A 17,504-nucleotide genomic window follows, 5' to 3' on the forward strand; every position below is an offset into this window, starting at 1 on the left:
TAATGTCCTGGTCATGGACATGAGGATGGAGAAGAGAAAAGGACAAAGAAGAGAAAAATAGAGAAACGAGTACAGCTAAATATCTGTGAAAGCAGAGACATTCAATGTTTAGTCTGAATCTAATCATCTGCACCCGTGTGCTCTTTTATATTCACTTTAAGATTGAGGTCTAATTTAGAATTCTCAAAGTTAAGACAAATCTAAATTATTTACTTAGACAGTTGTAAAAAGCAGGATTGTTTACTCAGTAGTAGAAGACTATCCACACATTAATAGACATTGTTGAATCTTTAACATTCTTGAATGCAAAGACAGGGTCCAAAAAGTGTCCGCACACTTTACAGCTTTTGAGGAGAAGGTGACTCATTCTGTATTCTTCACGCAGTCAACTGTAGCATTACGTACCTGGAGTCACCCGTTGGTTAATGGGGGACACAGAGAGTCTCCAGGAAGGGGAGGAGATAGACGAAAGCCTGAGTCACCGACTGCTGCAAGCCGTCCCCGTCCCACTCCAGCCTCAGTGCCCCTGAAGACGAGTGACGTCGGTGCATTCATCCCGTGTGTCATATACAGAAGATCCATTTAGAGCATCCTCTTCTGTGAGCTGCAGACACACAGAGAGAGCACGTTCCCTTCATGTGTCCCTGTGTTAGACCCTCAACACACAGTGGCATCATAGTCTACTGATGATGCTGACCACAATAACTTAGAAATATAGCTCATGTTGTCTAATCTACTCAAAGTCAAATGTAATGTTATTACCGTTGGGATGATTTATTTTTTTTAAACTAATGGATTGACAGCAGGTTTGTAAAATTGAATGTCAAACAGAAACTGAATCAAAAGTCAGCAGTGAGATCTGTTCTGCATCTGAGAGTTAAATGCAACAGGGTTAAGTAAGAACATGCATACTGTACTGCATGTTCCTATAGCGTGTATATGTTAGAACATTTTTTATGTCATTTAAATACAATAAAGATAAACTTTATTGATCCCCCATGGGGACAGCTCAAGAAACAGGAATATAATTATCAAAAATAACAAGAAGTTAAAAATCAAACATATGTACATATGTATGTACGTATGTACACTTCCACTTGTGGAAAGAGTTATTAGTTACTCAATCATCCACTAATACTGAACATGTTTTGTAGATTTAAACATGTAATCATAAAATACTAGGTTTAAGTAAAACGTGAAAGAGCCCATGATTAATATAAAGACTGAATTCATCCTGAGCAGCTTTGGTAAGAATATAAAAAAGGATGAGTAATATTCAGTAACATATAGACATGAGGCTTCACCTTATTGTTGGAGCATTTTCATCCTTTACTTGTGGCTTCTTCTGTAAAGTCCTCTAGTATGTACAGCAGCAGCTGAGACTTTGAGATGATGTCGTGCTTAATATTGTTTCGACTGTTTAACTATTATAACAACCCATATTGAAATGAAACCAGACATGAGACCTGCACAGTATAGATTCATGCACAAAGGACACATTTCAGAAAAGAAACAGCAGCGTGAACAAAAGAACCGCACAGGCAGATTTCCACAGTTTGCTGCACGAGTATAAAGACCAGCACAATCTTCATTCATGTTGGCACCTCGATAAACAGCGGTCTCCACTACAGCTTCGTTTAGTTGAATTGATGAGTTTCCTAATTCTACAGAAAACTTGACAGAAAAAAAAACATCAATGGAGCTTAGTTTAATTTCACAAATGGAAATCTGTCGATATGTAATAATTTGATTGATCTTTTTGAGACCTTTCCCCAATATGGAGCGGAGCGCGCCATAAAAGGGCAGCCTGTGTGTTATTGATTGGCCCAGCCGCTCTCACTGAAGCTTCAGACTGTGTGCAGACTCCCTCCGGCGATGTGCGTCTAACAGGGAGCCAATCGGTGGCACCAGTCTGACTCGGTGAGTCTCTTTAAGACTATCAGTGCCATGGCACCACCACATCCTCAGTCCACTAATCCCTCCGCAGCTTTTTATTGGTGACAGCGCGCCACTGGAGGATTCTTTTTACGCACAAGTCTCTGTCCTCCTGTTGCGACATGAAGAACTCTAGCCTTTTGGGCGGCGACTCACGAAGCGTTGATTTAAAAGACTTTCTTTTGTTGGACACTTTGAAGCAGGTTGTGGATTCTCCTGAGGACACTGCCATGGCTGGATTATTGGGCAGTGGTGCCTTCTTTCTTGAAGGCAGCGCATTCAGGACTGCCGCTGGAGCTGAGTTTATGGCCGCTCCGCCGACGGAATCCCCGCACCTGGTGCCCGCCTTTTGGGATTCCCCCCTCAGTCACGGAATCAATGTGTTTGTGGGACTCGTGCTTTGCTTTACTATGCTGGGACTGGGCTGCACAGTGGACGTGAGCCAGCTTGGTGAACATATTCGCAGACCCATCGGGGTTCTACTGGCTCTGGTGTGTCAGTTTGTTATCATGCCTTTGGTGGCCTTTCTGTTGGCTTTAGCCTTCTCTCTGGATGATGTGGCAGCGATGGCTGTGCTCCTGTGTGGTTGCTGCCCGGGAGGAAACTTATCAAATATCATGTCCCTGTTGGTGCACGGAGAGATGAATCTAAGGTATACACTTTACTCATCTAAAAAAGAAAACTAGTGATTGATTAAGCAAATCTGTAAAAAGTTGAACAGGTTGATTTGCGTTTTGCGCGTAATATTCAGCACATTACGCAAGGAAATAACGGGGAATTTGGACAACTTTTCACACGACAAAAATACTTAATGATGACTTAATGACAAATCATTTTGTCAGGTCAAAGCGATACGTTTGTCAGAGTTTACCAAAACACTCCCACCATGTGTCCAACATCCACTTGATACGGCTCTAACGTCTTTGCTCTCCACTTTCAGCATCGTCATGACCATATCTTCCACTCTGCTGGCACTCGTGCTGATGCCACTGTGTCTGTGGATCTACAGCCGGGCCTGGATCAACACACCTGTGGTTAACCTCATGCCCTTCGGGGCCATCATCCTGACCCTCTGCAGCACTCTCATCCCGATTGGTTTAGGGGTGATGCTGAGGTATCGCTACTCGCGTGTGGCGGATATTGTTTTAAAGGTAAATTAAGAAGACGTTCTCGAAGTTACCATTCCAATACATGCAATAGTTGTATTCAGCTTTGTGTCATTTTGATCACAAGTACATTCTACAAAGGAGAACCTTTGCGCAAAAGCGCACTGCGTAATTTTGTTCCCCTGACACAAATGCTGACCGCAGTAAAAGTGACATCAGAGGCACTGTGTCCGAAAGAGCTCCTCCCTTTCATTTCTGATAAAAGCGTCACTTGAGGGAGAGACACATCAGTGACAGTATACAGAGACGTTAATAAGAAAGATGTTCTGATATGGATTAAAGTGCTCTGTTAAAGTCAAAGTTGTTCTTTTCCACAGAACAAATGAAGTGTGAGTGCCAGACATTTAATCAAGAAACAAGGAAGGTTTCGTTTATATTTTGCATTTCTATATTAAAGTTAGAGTTTAGACATTTATAATGAAACTGTTAATGTTATGTCAAGGCTTTAGAAAAAATAATCTGAGCAGAGATTTCTTTTATTTTTTGCATTTTGAGAAAAGTTGAATTTCCAATTTTAATATTGATAATGACCTTTCTCTTGTTCCTCACTGCTGTTGAGCTTATTCTGGACATTTTGATACTATTCATTAAATGAAAACATTTGAAGAGTATTGCCCCCTATTTCCCCCCCAATCTTTTCTTATGCCTGACCTTTTCTTTCAATATATGAACATCTTGTCTCATGCCTGACCTTTTTTCTCAATATAAAAAACACTTTTTCTTGTCATTTGGCAAACATTTATATATTAAGAAGTTAATAATGTAAGTTCAGGTAAAGTAGAACTTATTTAACAAGTTATGATATACCTTGATTCTGTGTTTTTTTCCAGGCGTCTCTGTGGTCTCTGCTGATTACTCTTGTGATGCTCTTTATCCTCACCGGAGCAATGCTGGGACCTGAGCTCTTGTCCACCATCCCGCCCTCCGTCTATGTGGTGGCCATCCTGATGCCTCTCTGTGGCTACGCAGCAGGCTATGGCCTGGCCGTCCTCTTCGACCTGCCACCAAACTGCCGCAGGGCCGTCTCTCTGGAAACCGGATGCCAGAACGTGCAGCTGTGCACCGCCATCCTGAAGCTGGCCTTCCCCCCTCAGCTGATGGGAGGGATGTACATGTTCCCCCTGCTGTATGCTCTGTTCCAAGCAGCCGAGGCAGGCATCTTCATCCTGGCCTACAGGATGTACAGGAAGAAGGTCCTGCACAAACCAGACCCCATGAGGAACAACGAAGACACAGATATCACATATCAGAGGTTTGAGGATGACGACTTTGACTCGTCTTACGGTGCTGTGACAGTGAGTGACCCAAACACCATCATGTTGGACCCCTGTCCTCCTGATCCAACCCCTGTTTAATGTACAAATCATACAAATCTGTTCCCTACAGGGGCAGAACGAGACCTACATGTGGATCAACTATTCATATAGGAAAACTGAATCACAGGACTATAGAGGGAATCACAGATTGTTCATCTGCAATGTCATAAGCTTCATTCATTTGGTTGGACAAAGACATTCAAAAATCATATTAAGAGATGTTCTGATAACAGTACCATAAATGCCTCAGATAGGTGGGATTTAAATCATAAAATCTAATCCTCTGGGATTTAGAAACTGAGACATCACCAGTTTATGCATCAAGTCTATACTGTAATTTATTAGCTGTGGAAAGATGACGACCTGTATCACCAGAAATGACTTCTTCACTAATCAAGACCAGAAGACGACACAACAGATGCTTTCACCAAGGATGGTTCAATTCTCTGGATGATTTATAGCGAGCAACAACTGTTTTAAAAGTGGGAAGAAGCACTAAAGAGTAACTTAAGATAGAGTAACAGCATGTTTAAAAAGGGGACTTTTCCACGCTTTGGTTGATACAGCTTCTAAAGAAGGGTGAACTGAGCTGCTGTTAAAGTTAGCCAGTTTGTTCCTGGTTGCTCTGCGTAATTCTAGGCCACTAATTACGTCTGTGTTCATTTGAAATGAAGTTCTTTCTGCGAGAGGCCGGTCTTTTTCAAAACAAACATACCTGGTAAATAAACTATTAAAGCATTACAGAATAAAGACAGACACAGGAGAGAGAGAGAGAAAAACAAACAGGGCTATTATTTATTCACAGATTGATTTACTAATATCATTCATCAGAAATCATATGTTGGGTATATCAGGAGTGAAAAAAAATGTATCAGAACATCTCTTACCAGAATGAATCATAATGTTTTAATACATTGCTGTTTTACCTTTAGAGCTACTTACATCAGCTAATTTGTGAACCAGACTGACAGTGTGTAAAACTGTGTGTGTGTGTGTGTGTGTGTGTGTGTGTGTGTGTGTGTGTGTGGGAGAGACTAAAGACAAACATATCACATTATTCATCGCTGCGCTAATCCAGCATCTGTGCTCCGTAGACAGAACTAACAGTCTGAACAAACTGTACAATATGTGTATATTAGAAACAAATATATCAAGAGAATAAAATATGGAAAAACTTAGCTAGAACGTATAGAGTTGTCACGTGTGTGTTATTTTGGGGGGGAGAAAAGAGGAACACCTGACCACAATCATGCGTAATGGCGCACTCGCGTTGCCCAATCTACTTAAATAGCTACACCTGCTGAGCATGGTTGGTTGAACAAAATGGCAACGTATGACGAGCCAGTCGACAGCTATTTCTATTCATCTTACAACCCTTACATGAGCAGATACCCCCGGACAAAAGACGCCGGGTGGAAGTATAAAAGTTACCTCTCCCACTATGGGGACTCTTCAGACGCCTTTAACAACCACCAGCGCGCACAGCTCAAATCCATCCTATCACAGATCAACCCCAAACTCACCCCGAGGCTCCGGAAGGCCAACACTAAAGATGTGGCGGTGCAGGTGAACCCCAAGAGAGACGCACAGGTGCAGTGCTCCATCGGCCCGAGGACCCTCCTCGCCATGAAGCGGGACTTCCGGCGCAGTAGGCGGCCGGAGGAGCCCGCGACGCCCGGGAGCCCGAAGACAGCGGCCGGTGTGCGGTACCCTCGAACCCTGGCTGTGTATTCCCCCATCGCGTTCAGAAGCTTCACCTCCTTCCTGGTTGATGAAAACAACAACAACAACAACAACAACAACAACAAAGAGGCTTCGTGTGGCGGTGTGGAGGAGCCGCCCGGTGAGCCGCCTCAGCAAACCGGGAGGAAGAGCGAAGACAACCGGGCAGATGAGGAAGGGAAGACCGGAAAGCTCTCCGACCAGCTCAAGAAGACCAAACAACAGGTGGAGAGGGAGCACCTGCAGCCAACTACAACTACAGAGGGGTCAAAGGTCAATGCGCGCGTCCGCTTTCAGGTGAGTTAGGCCTACAAGTGTTCTTGATGGGCAGCTGTGAACTTACCATAAAAACATGTAATAAAATCTTTGATACGACTTTTGAAGTCTATGATTTCCACACACCGCATGTGTTGGCCTACTATTTTTATTTTATTTTCAGTTCCAGTTCAGAAATGTTTTATTTCAACTGCAACTGAAAATGGTTGCGTCACATCGCTTGGTCTTCCCGCGCTTTAGTACCCACACTCCCGCGTTTTCCTGCTCCAGGTTATCTGCTGCCCTGTCACCAAAACGGCCCAAAATAAATCTGAATATACAAACCTGTAACCAGGTCTTAAACTCCAGGAAACAAATATTTAGGAAGTCTTGTGGAACAACTGTTAAATGAAAGCAAGAGTTTTAAACTGTTAACCTAATAAACATTTGAAGTTAATTTAAGGGAAACAAAACTGAAAGATGGAGCTAGCAGGAAAGCTAGGCTAATTTTAAAATGCTCTGCAATAACATTATCATCTGGTGACTAGTTAATCATTTCTATGAATTGCATTCAAATTCACTAAATTTGACGACAAGGCAATTCTGAGTGTATGTTTCTAAGAAAACCCTTACTGTTAGTTCCAACACAATATGTTATCCAGGGCTAGCATTTAGGCTGACCATATGATTACTGCCAAAACTTTGAATACTATAGGCTCATCTGTATCCATAATGTCTAAAAGGAAGTCAATGAAAGTGAAGTTATAAAATCAAGATACTGTCCAATTGGTTGAATTACACAAGGGCTGGTTAATGACTGTGTTAGAAAACATGCCCCATACTCCAGTAATTGGGATGATTGGGTTGAAGAATTCCTTGTGAATTATTACTTGTGGTTATTTGCGCTCCAGTTCAAAGTACTATTTGGTGAGGATAGAAAAGACTCACACTGACATCTTCTCTTTTTCCCACTATAGTTTCTGGAACAGAAGTATGGATATTATCACTGCGGCGCATGCAATCTGCGTTGGGAGAGTGCTTATGTGTGGTGTGTTCAGGGCACTAACAAGGTGAGCCATTTCATTTACTCGCATGTTATTGTTGTTGTTATGGTAAAGTAACGTATATTAAAGTAATTTTCCAATTTCTGTAAATCGGGGGGGCAATTGAGATATCATATAGAAACAGGGACTGTAGGAGTTTAACAGCAGCATCTTAATGGATAATGTTTAAAAGAAACTAGTTTTTACTTTGTACTTTTATATTCATCTCTAGCCTTTTGAGATGGCTGTGTAATCTGACTGGACCATTTCATACCTTGTACTAATTGAAACTTGTTGTGTTGCAGGTCTACTTCAAACAGTACTGTAGAAAATGCCAAAAAGAATTCAACCCATATCGTGTTGAGGACATCACATGTCACGTAAGCACCTTCTAACTTTCTCCATTTATAGCTGCTTGTGTCAAGGTTACTTCAAAGACGTTTTTTCCTTGTTTTGTTTTTCTATCTCAGACTTGCAACAAAGCGCGCTGTTCCTGTGCACTAACACAACGCCACGTCGACCCCAAACGGCCCCACAGACAGGACTTGTGCGGCAGATGCAAAGGCAAACGTCTCTCTTGTGATAGCACATTCAGCTTCAAATACATCATCTAGGAGACGTCTCGGCTCATCTCGAACCTGTTGCACATCAGTCCAGGTCCTGGACGGGGCATCTCAAACCCTGTGCCCCAATATTTACAGATAGACCAAAAATGGCATTGTGGATGCTAAATAGATATTTGATGTTCAAAACTTTATTTCATGCCTGTTTTGTGTTGACGAAATTATTGGTAAGCACCACACACCGAACAATGTAATAAATGGCTATTGTGCACTCTACTGAAGTGCTTTATTCACTCCCAATGGTCCAGTGTTTTTCCTTTCACTCACTGAGATGGAGTAAAGTTGACTCAATACCAGTGGTTCAACTTAATTGAGTTGTTGGTCAACCTTTAAGACATTAACTGATATTACAGCTTGATGTGGTCCTTTTTACCAACTGTGTCCAATTGCAGGAAAAGCCCAAGATAAAATACTTCATTGTTTTGGAGTAGAAGCTTATTTTAGGTGAGGACCAAGCAGGCATATTCCACAAAAAAGTAGAGATCAAATATGAATTAATTATTTGTTTCATGTTTTTTCTTATAACCTGTGAATTGACACCAAACTGAAAGGAACAGTTGAATGTATTTAAAAAGTCTCAGAGTACCCCAAACTTTCTTGGTCAATCTACTCCAATCCTGTATTTTATGCCAATAAACTACTTTTATTTCAGCATTGCTCAGAACAGGCCAATTCTGTGTCCATAGCTTTAAATGCAAAAAAAGTGGTGTGTGACCACACTCTCCTCTGGAAGTGGCTTGGGCTTTCTCTTATCAGGCTATTTGACATATTGAGGGCACGACAAAGAGCCGAGGGAATTGCTTACCCCCTATGACTTAAAGGGAAAGTCACTAGTTGGTGAAAAGTGAACTGGCGCAATAGAAGCATACTCAATACATTGCAAATGTACTGTGAACAGAATATATTGCACCCCTTTTCACAGCTGCTGGCTGAAGCATCTAAACACATTTTCTACATACTCAATTAGTTATGTGTTAAGGCCCAGAATAACATTTTGGGGATGATTGCAGTTCTCATACCTTATGTATCTGCTTTGCCAAATCAGGAGTCACATGCATCAGAAGGTCTAATGCTGCTAGTTTTACTCTACAATCCAAATCTTAAGAGTTTACAGTTGATTAAAATTATGGCAACAAGAGACAGAGCTTGTTCTGTATGATTAGGCTTTTATTTATCCAGAGAGAAGGCTGGTATGTGAGTGAACAAGAAAAAAAAAAATGTATAATGCACCTCTACATTAAAACATCTTCCAGGTAAATAATATATTCATTAAATAATTAAGAACAGCATTCAAATGTACCAGACAAGCAGGAAAAAAAAGCTCTCTGAGGAATGAGTACAGTGACTGTTACAATGTGCCATGACAAGTTTCCAGAAAGCGTTCAGATCAAGGTTCATGTCCTGCAGTCACAGCAGCAAGTAGGGCCATTCTGAAAGCAGAGCAAAGCTTCAATGAAACAGGAAAACTGCTTTGCAAATGTGATCAACCTACATGGACAAACACAAACCTTATTCTCCCCTTCATTTAAGCAGAGCTGATGCAGAAGAGACAAACAAAGATCACAGTGGAGAGAGGGAATGCATATGGCTTGGGTGGATTGTTGTTGTGGTCCAACAGGAGATGGCGGCTACATCAGATCTCCCATGCCATCAACATTACTTGCGCTGGTGGCCTGTCCCAGATGTGCCCTGACCCTGCTTTTTGCAAGACCACAACCAGCACCAACCAAGGCAGCCTTTGGGAAATTTTGAAGTTTGTGTGATTGAATGAAAAAAGGTGGAGCGGATCATTAAAGACTCAGACCTGGTCTTGGCTTTCTCTCATCTTGTTAGCTTTATACAGACATCCTACCCGGATGAACAGTGCATTACACAAAAGTACAAGGGAAAAATACTGGTTTTACACTATACATTTTCTAAAATATATACAGAGTAAAATAAGTTATGTTTCCATAATGATTTGTAGCCAGTCTGCACTCATGTGCAATTATATGCATGTGTGTGAGCGTATATACCAGAATATCCAATATATATCACACAGTCTAAAGGCAGCTACTTATTTGGTTAAAGAGTGAGATTTGCGTGAAGACCTGTTCAAGGGACTCTCCTCTCAAATCAGATCAATAAACAGATATATTTCTCTTTTTACACTCCCTGAAGGCTTCCCACAGGGTTACATGTTAAATATCCTAACATTTACAACCTAGGATGTTAGCTCTAATAAAAAATACATTTCTCAAAAAAATATTCTTGCAGTGCTTCTCTCTTTCAAGCATGCTTTTCAAAACTTTTTTTTTCCTGTGTTTGCTTATGAATCTTGAAGGTGCATCCTCACACAATCAACACCACCTCTGGACTGGTCTTACAAGCTCCGATGCAGGCTTTCAGCCCAGGACCCGAGGAGACCACTGCTCAATGCGATGGACCAATCGGGTCAGATCCAGCAAAAACAAAAATAAAAAACAATAGGAAAAAAAAAACACGGCGCCCTGTCTTCTTTTCCAAACACACCACCACATGACTTATTGCAACTGAATTTTGCAGGTTGGCTTCGTCTGGGAAAAGATGTTAGCTTTAAGCATTCATACATGTAATAATATATGTTAAGAGTCACAGTTATTCCCACACATCCTTTAGCCCTTTATACTGTAGGTGGAGTCTTTCTTGTCCTCCTCTGATGCCCCTCACTGTCTACCCTCTCTCTACAGCTGAGGTGAGGTCTGTGTAGAGCAAGGGGGGTATTTGTGTCCAGTCTAGTCCAGGTCTGCAGCCTGCAGTACCACAGCTTCACAGTCCCGTGCTGACCATGGTGGTGTGGGTCTGGCAGGCCTGAGCCTGGCTCAGAGCCTCTCGGATCTGCAGGTTGAGCTCCATGAGGCGGGTGCTGGCCTGAGACAGGTCCCTGCTGGGGCCAACCACTGCCAGGCAGCCCGTCTGACCCAGCGTCTGGTGACGGAAGTAGATGTGCAGGAGGGTCTGGACTGCATCGTCTGTCTCGTTACCGAAGATGTCGTCGGGCCACAAAGACCTGATCGGATAAAGGAGGGTGAGCTGACTACACATTTCCAGCAGTGGAATGAACATGTGTGTGATATTCATTTTGTTTGACTTTTTTTTTTGCTTTGTTTATTTTCTGGAAAATGAGTGTCATCGTTCATATCAATCAGCATGCATTGCACTATTGCACTGGAGAAAAGCTTAGAGCACCATTCTAAACATTAACCAACATCTGAGCAGAATTAGACACATGTCATAACAGCTTTTTGATATCAAGGAAAAGTTTAAAATCTACCTTTCAAAAACAGTTTTACTCTCAGAGCTGCATTAGGTTTTGGGATGTTGAAAATGAAATGGCCAGTAGAATTGTATTTACCAGTATATTATTACAGCAGTCCGTTTTTTAAAAAGGAGAAGTCATTGCAAAAAAAACGACAACAAGATTTGTCTGAAAGTAGATCATTAAAAAAGCCCCCTATTAAAATGGTTTGGCCTTTCATCCAAAGGATGTAAATCCTAATCAGTGTCAAATTGTAATGGTATGCATGTTATTACAAATTAAAACGAGACATATTGTTAAATGCCATTTCTTCATAAAATAACTCCTTGCTTTACTATAGCTTTTGATTGGGGTTTTCTGCTTAGTTAATTCAAACATTTGTGGACGTTTCTTATGAAGTGAAGAAGTGGTTGATGTATGTCTGCGGATTTCTTTTCATCTTACCTGAAGATTTTGACCTGAGAGAGGGCAGAGCTGAAGTCTCTGGCTCTCAGGCTTTCTATCAGTGATTGAATCGCCGTCTCTGTGTTGGTCTGCGCTGCGTCTGACATACACACATCCTCCTGACCATCATTTCCTGTTTCTGCCTCCTTCAGACAGCTCTCTAGGATGGTGAGTTCTTCAGACATGTTTGTCACCTTGTGAGACAGAGGCATAACAACATCGTAACACTGAATATCATGGCACACTTGTACAATATGAACAGACATTATTAACTGCAGCAGCTGACCCCATCACTCAATATGAGAAATTATTCAATTTCATTAAATACTTTAATCTAATTAAAGCTTCACCAGGACGCAGTAGAGACGTATCGACCACAGAACACATTCAGCTCTACTGCTTTAAATGTTTGTAGTTAAAAAGGGAAGCAATGGGCTGTCTGTGTTTTAAAATAGAACTGTGCTTTATTCATGTGCTGTGTCGTTGTTTATTGTGGAGAGAAGCTTTTAAACTTTTAAATTAAAGGGGCTGGGAAAAGAGACAGTGAGACTGCAATCTGGAGGAAACGGTGCTCTTACAGCATAATGTCATTTGTCTGTTCTTGATTCTCTGACAGAGGAGATGGGAGAGATAGAGGCTGCCACAGCGTCTCAATATTACTAAGGGGTGAGACAACTGAGAAAACAGCAGAGCTTATATCCCTGCTGAAGCCAGCTCCTGATGTTACCGATGATAAGCCTGCATGTGAAGCCAAAAGGCGAGCGGTGGGAAACAACAATGTAGATCAATAAAGTCTCTCAGATTCTGATAAGTAAACTGTGTGTTCATGTTCATCTCCATGGATGTGTCAGACATATGATGTTAGATGTGATGAACATAAACCGCAAGTCACCAGTAAGGGACAAAGTACAGCTGGATGGGAACAAAATGGTGGAAAGAAGTCCTGACAGAGTGACGCAGGACAGACTTCAGCACTAACATTGTCATGGTTTATTACTACAATGACCTGCCTTCACACATAATCAGGCTTAATACACAGCTATTTACTAAAGAAATCAATTATTTAACACAAACATTGATTTGAAAATGAATCGATTTTAAATGATTGTTAATACTCTGCTAAAAAAAGGACATTTCTTAAGTTGGATCTATGACAATAAACATTCAACTCTCTTCTTAAAATCGATCTCCTTAGCTTCTATAACTCACATTAAACTGAACATATCCTGATAACTCACATTAAACTGAACATATCCTGATAACTCACATTAAACTGAACATATCCTGATAACTCACATTAAACTGAACATATCCTGATAACTCACATTAAACTGAACATATCCTGATAACTCACATTAAACTGAACATATCCTGATAACTCACATTAAACTGAACATATCCTGATAACTCACATTAAACTGAACATATCCTGATGCTGAAGAACTTGCCACCTGTCTCAGACATCTATTTTCTCCATAATTTATTGATTTGACTGAAACTACCAGCAGCCTTATAATAAAAACAATAGTCTGCTATAAAGAAGTGTCAGACATTAGAGATAATTAATCCAGCAATCAGAATTGCCAAGCTGTGTTTTAACGACTCATAATAATAACAACTATCAGATTACGTAAGAAACATTTAAAACTTGATAAAAGAAGGTTAAAATAATAGTACATTTCTGAATTGAACATATTGTTTTCCCGAGCTGATGCAAGACTTTGCATGACAGTTTCCGAGCTGGATGACTAATGAAAGGTCAAGTCAGTAGCAAGTTTGCACGAATGCTAAAACCTTGTACAGTTAGTAAGCTATTTCCCAATTTAAGTGCTGCTCCTTCACAGGGCCCATTTGAAGACCGATGTTAACAGCGGCACATCGAGGGCTATCCCGTTTTAAAGGCTGCTTCAAATGTGTCCAACACGTGTCATTCTTGCCCCACTCACCGTAGGATCCATTCAGTGCATCCTTTGAGGCCAAACATATCCCGAGATTCAAACAAGCTGGTGGAATCTCAAGCAGCCGAGTAATACACTTTTAAAAGTAAGTAAATGTCATATTATCTCAAAATAATATGAAGTAATGAGACATTGGTTATGTCCGTTGCAGCTGTTGAGGTTGATAAGTTAATGGGTTTGGTGCTTAGAAATGAAACAGTGAGGGGAGGGACAGCTGGTGAAGCAAATGGGAAATCCTTCGTAGAACTGACAGTCTCATTTCAGATCGGCCTGAGCGGTCTACACAGGCTACAAAGGCTGGGTCCTTCAAAGGATGCTACCAGTGCATTGAGACACAGCTGTTGTCTGCTGGCCTCTCAGTTAGCGAGGCAGCTTATCGTTTACCAGATCAGGTGCTAGCTTTCGCACAACATATCTACAACTGACTTCTGAGTAATTTTATTTCTTTACTGTGTAACACCCTGTTCCTTTCTTAGACAGGAAACTCAAAGTGTATGTAAATGAAATATTCAGACACATTTTATGTTTCCAGATGTTGTCAGAGACCCAAGCAAAAATCATTTTCATGCACATTCAGCTTATTCTCAAACAGTCTTCTTTTTTTTTTGTCTCACCTCTGCCTCTCTCTTGATGGTATCCACCCTGCTGATGAGCTTACAGTAGGCCTGGAATAGCAGCAGCAGCTGAAAGTGCAACTTATAGAGCCTGCGACACAACTCCAGCTCCTACAGAGACAGAAACAGAAACATTAACACAGTCACAAGCCGGCATAATGATCTGACCTGCACTGACATCACTCTGATGATCACATGATTAGACCGATGGGTATCCTGGGTTAGAGACGTGGGAGTAGATGAAAGGTGTTAACATGACCTAGAGTATCTGGTTGTGTGCTTTGGAGTGAGAGGTGAGTCTACCACTAGTAGAATTAATCGTGATATCTTTATTAGAAAATTATCCGTCACCAGCTCCTGTGACGCTCTCTACTGGGACCAATTTATCTGACTGGATAAAGCCCAAAGAAGTTATTAGAAGTGTCTAATCCAGGAAAATGTGGAGGGAGAAAAATGGTAAAACAAAACAGATAATGGAAATAATACACATGCAAAATAAAAGTTGTTATCCTGACAGCAATATGATTTCTCCGCTGTCCTCTACTGAAACAGACAATGCCTCTGAAATCATTTTGACGTCCATAACTATCTGCAGACAGAATCAGTGTGCAGCCTAAAGTAGTTAAAACACTGATTATAGTGCTGGATGTAGCAACAGAAAAAAGACATATTGCATTACGGGATAAAGAGTAAATTATGATTGGGTGGATGGGAGAGCCGAGCTGGGTTACATGACCAATTGAGGCAGAGAGACAGAGATACAGAGGTGGGCGAGGATGGATACAGCGCAGATATGGACAGACAGGAATGAGATGATCAGTGTTTTGTCCAGATTTCATGATTATTAAGAGTCCATAATATGAGAACCACTTACTGCTAGTTTTTCCATTTGCTAAGCAAGAAGGTGAGCAGGTCACACAAAAAAAACAACAACAAACAAAACAGAAGGAGAGAAAGACCAAGAATTAGTGAGCTTTAACACGGCAGCTGAGACACATTCAGGGAGGGCTCAGTGCCCAAACACATGTGAGCTCACTTCAACCTTTATTCTGAAGAGGCAGGATAACAGCATGTGTAAAGAGACAGAGAGAAAGAACGTGGTAGAGGCTACAGCAGGAGGGAGATGAGTAAAACACCTCTGAATGTGTTGAACATCAGTTTTATACTAAGACAGCTTTTCTGTGGGTGGAAATTTAACATAGAGGGACGCTGTGAGTATGATATCCACAGATCTGTGCTGGAAGTTGAGTCATCAATTTAAGGACATGGAGTGAGAGAACATGCAAAGACTGAGGTTAGAAGTGGAAACCCTGTGCATCTGTCTTTTAGTACTGAACTATTTTTTATTTTTGACCCTAATTAAAATAAATTTAAAATTCATACACATTTTTATATATTAAGAAAGTAAAGACCCAGTAATAGGAGTGGCTTAAACTCAAGTGGTATAGAACAGAGAGAATACCAAAACATTAAAAAAAGAAGCGTATGACTTTAAGACTGAAATAACATCAGCTGATTCTTTAAGTCATCAACAGTTCAACTTGTTTATACATTTACTGCAGGAAATGAAAGACGGGAATAACCTGCACTTGAGCTACCCTTCATTGGCAGACAATGTGGTGTCAGAGGTATTGAAGAGTAAGAACCATGGCAACATCTAACAGGAGCCGTGTGACATGTCATAGTAAGTTTACATGCTGTTACGTGTGCTGCACTTAAGCAGCTAGTTAGCAATCCGGACTGAAAACTGATGTTAGCTGTTACTTCTACACAGTGAATGTATGTCACTCGGTTAACAAGTTAAGGTGATGGACAAGACATGATCATGTCCATGCCTTGTCAGGTAAAAACAGAAGATGCTTTAGCAGGAAAAGCTAACGTGGAATGTTTTTCAGAGTCAGTCTCTTGTGTTTATCGGCAGACAGGTCGCTCTGCCTGACTGCCTAAAATTTATCAATGTAGAAACTGCTTTCAATCCAGACCTTTGTGACTAATCTTTATGGTTATACTTTATAAGATAATTTAAAGAAGCTACTGATGCTAGATCCAGGCAGTGCAGCAGCATTACAGCTACCTAGCTAAAATTAACTTGCTTGTAAGGTTGTCAAAATGTTCCATACTTTGACACCTTTCAATAATTTTTCGATACCATGTGTTATTTTAATGATCAATACTATCAAAAAGTACTGAAGCTTAGTAAAAGCGACATCCATTTCACAAGGAAAAATGCATTAAAATTGCAGTCAAATTCCAGCACACTGTCTAAATTGCACAAAAAGGTTGGCAAGGTTCCATACATAAACATTGCCTGCAATTTTTGATCATTGAAAACAAGAAATTATCCAATATTGGGTCCCAAGGACTTCTATTTATTTTTGCCAAGCTATTGAAACAGGTATTGAAATAGTTTAACTAAAGTATCATATCTAAGTTGAGAGTTCTGGTACAATCCTACTTGCTTGCTAACGATATCCAAGACAAAAGACTCCCAGAGTTCATATCTGTTTGCTGGGTTGAAAATTATTTACTGGCTAACATAACCATGAAACGTAACCATGTGTTAAGACAAAAGGTTCTCATTAAAGCCACCAATAAATGATTTAGCACATTGTCCAATGCCAAGTGTATGACGAAGGTGACTCTGCTCAGTCACGTTCATAACTATGTCACAACTTACAGTTTGCTCACGTGTGCAGTGTGAGCCCGAGAAACAAGATGGAATATCCCTTTTAGAAACCCTTTTAGAAAAATCATGATAACTCAACGTAATACCTGCAGAGACATCACTGGAAACAAAATCCAAATATTAACCCCTCAGTTGTAGTATGTCATACTTTATAAAACAGATTACAGTAAACCTTCTCATCCATCAAGTACGTTCATTCCTACCTCTGCATGGGTATTTGGCCGCTGGCTGCTGTCTTTGTCTCCAAAGGTTTTCCTGCAGTTTTCCAGCCACTACAGGATTGGAGGGACAGAAGTGGATGATAAACAAGACAGGAGAAAAAAAGAAACCAAAAAGGATTAAAGGAGGAAAAGGAAGATCAGTAACTTGTGCAATACAAGAGATTTTTCCCCCCTCCTTTAGATGGATCTACATCTGTGTGCGTACATCATAAAGGTTGGTTGGGGAGGAGATTTAATAAGTGTA

General features: G+C 40.8%; 3 protein-coding genes across 10 annotated transcripts in view; 2 read left to right on the top strand and 1 right to left on the bottom strand.

Moving 5' to 3' along the window:
* The first annotated feature begins 1,842 nt into the window (after nt 1-1,842).
* Nucleotides 1,843-5,606, top strand: slc10a4 (solute carrier family 10 member 4). Its single transcript, XM_020632632.3, has 3 exons — nt 1,843-2,587; nt 2,876-3,086; nt 3,932-5,606. Exons 1-3 carry the CDS (start codon nt 2,058-2,060, stop codon nt 4,454-4,456), a joined length of 1,266 nt encoding a protein of 421 aa, XP_020488288.2. The 5' UTR covers nt 1,843-2,057; the 3' UTR covers nt 4,457-5,606.
* A 110-nt stretch (nt 5,607-5,716) lies between these two features.
* zar1 (zygote arrest 1) lies at nt 5,717-8,293 on the top strand. Its single transcript, XM_020632728.3, has 4 exons — nt 5,717-6,436; nt 7,372-7,464; nt 7,743-7,817; nt 7,908-8,293. Exons 1-4 carry the CDS (start codon nt 5,741-5,743, stop codon nt 8,049-8,051), a joined length of 1,008 nt encoding a protein of 335 aa, XP_020488384.2. The 5' UTR covers nt 5,717-5,740; the 3' UTR covers nt 8,052-8,293.
* A 913-nt stretch (nt 8,294-9,206) lies between these two features.
* The window catches only part of fryl (furry homolog, like), a 70,889-nt gene continuing 62,591 nt past the window's right edge, over nt 9,207-17,504 (bottom strand). For 6 of the 8 annotated variants that reach the window (XM_065956170.1, XM_065956175.1, XM_065956172.1 and 3 more), the window contains 5 exons: nt 17,243-17,311; nt 15,228-15,245; nt 14,354-14,464; nt 11,782-11,975; nt 9,207-11,088 (listed from right to left, as the gene is read on the bottom strand). In XM_065956170.1, coding sequence (XP_065812242.1) covers nt 10,848-11,088; nt 11,782-11,975; nt 14,354-14,464; nt 15,228-15,245; nt 17,243-17,311 — 633 coding nt within the window. In that variant the 3' untranslated portion in view covers nt 9,207-10,847. The remainder of the gene's footprint in view (nt 11,089-11,781; nt 11,976-14,353; nt 14,465-15,227; nt 15,246-17,242; nt 17,312-17,504) is intronic. The other 2 variants (XM_065956173.1, XM_065956178.1) reach the window with 1 other exon arrangement.

Source organism: Labrus bergylta, chromosome 6 (genome assembly GCF_963930695.1).
Source record: "Labrus bergylta chromosome 6, fLabBer1.1, whole genome shotgun sequence".
Lineage (NCBI taxonomy): Eukaryota > Metazoa > Chordata > Actinopteri > Labriformes > Labridae > Labrus > Labrus bergylta.

Coding starts and splice junctions, on each gene's coding strand:
- zar1 (XM_020632728.3), top strand. CDS start 5,741: ATGGCAACGTATGACGAGCCAGTCGACAGCTATTTCTATTCATCTTAC. Junction 6,437..7,371: donor ATGCGCGCGTCCGCTTTCAG/GTGAGTTAGGCC, acceptor TTCCCACTATAG/TTTCTGGAACAGAAGTATGG. Junction 7,465..7,742: donor GTGTTCAGGGCACTAACAAG/GTGAGCCATTTC, acceptor GTTGTGTTGCAG/GTCTACTTCAAACAGTACTG.
- slc10a4 (XM_020632632.3), top strand. CDS start 2,058: ATGAAGAACTCTAGCCTTTTGGGCGGCGACTCACGAAGCGTTGATTTA. Junction 2,588..2,875: donor CACGGAGAGATGAATCTAAG/GTATACACTTTA, acceptor CTCCACTTTCAG/CATCGTCATGACCATATCTT. Junction 3,087..3,931: donor TGGCGGATATTGTTTTAAAG/GTAAATTAAGAA, acceptor GTTTTTTTCCAG/GCGTCTCTGTGGTCTCTGCT.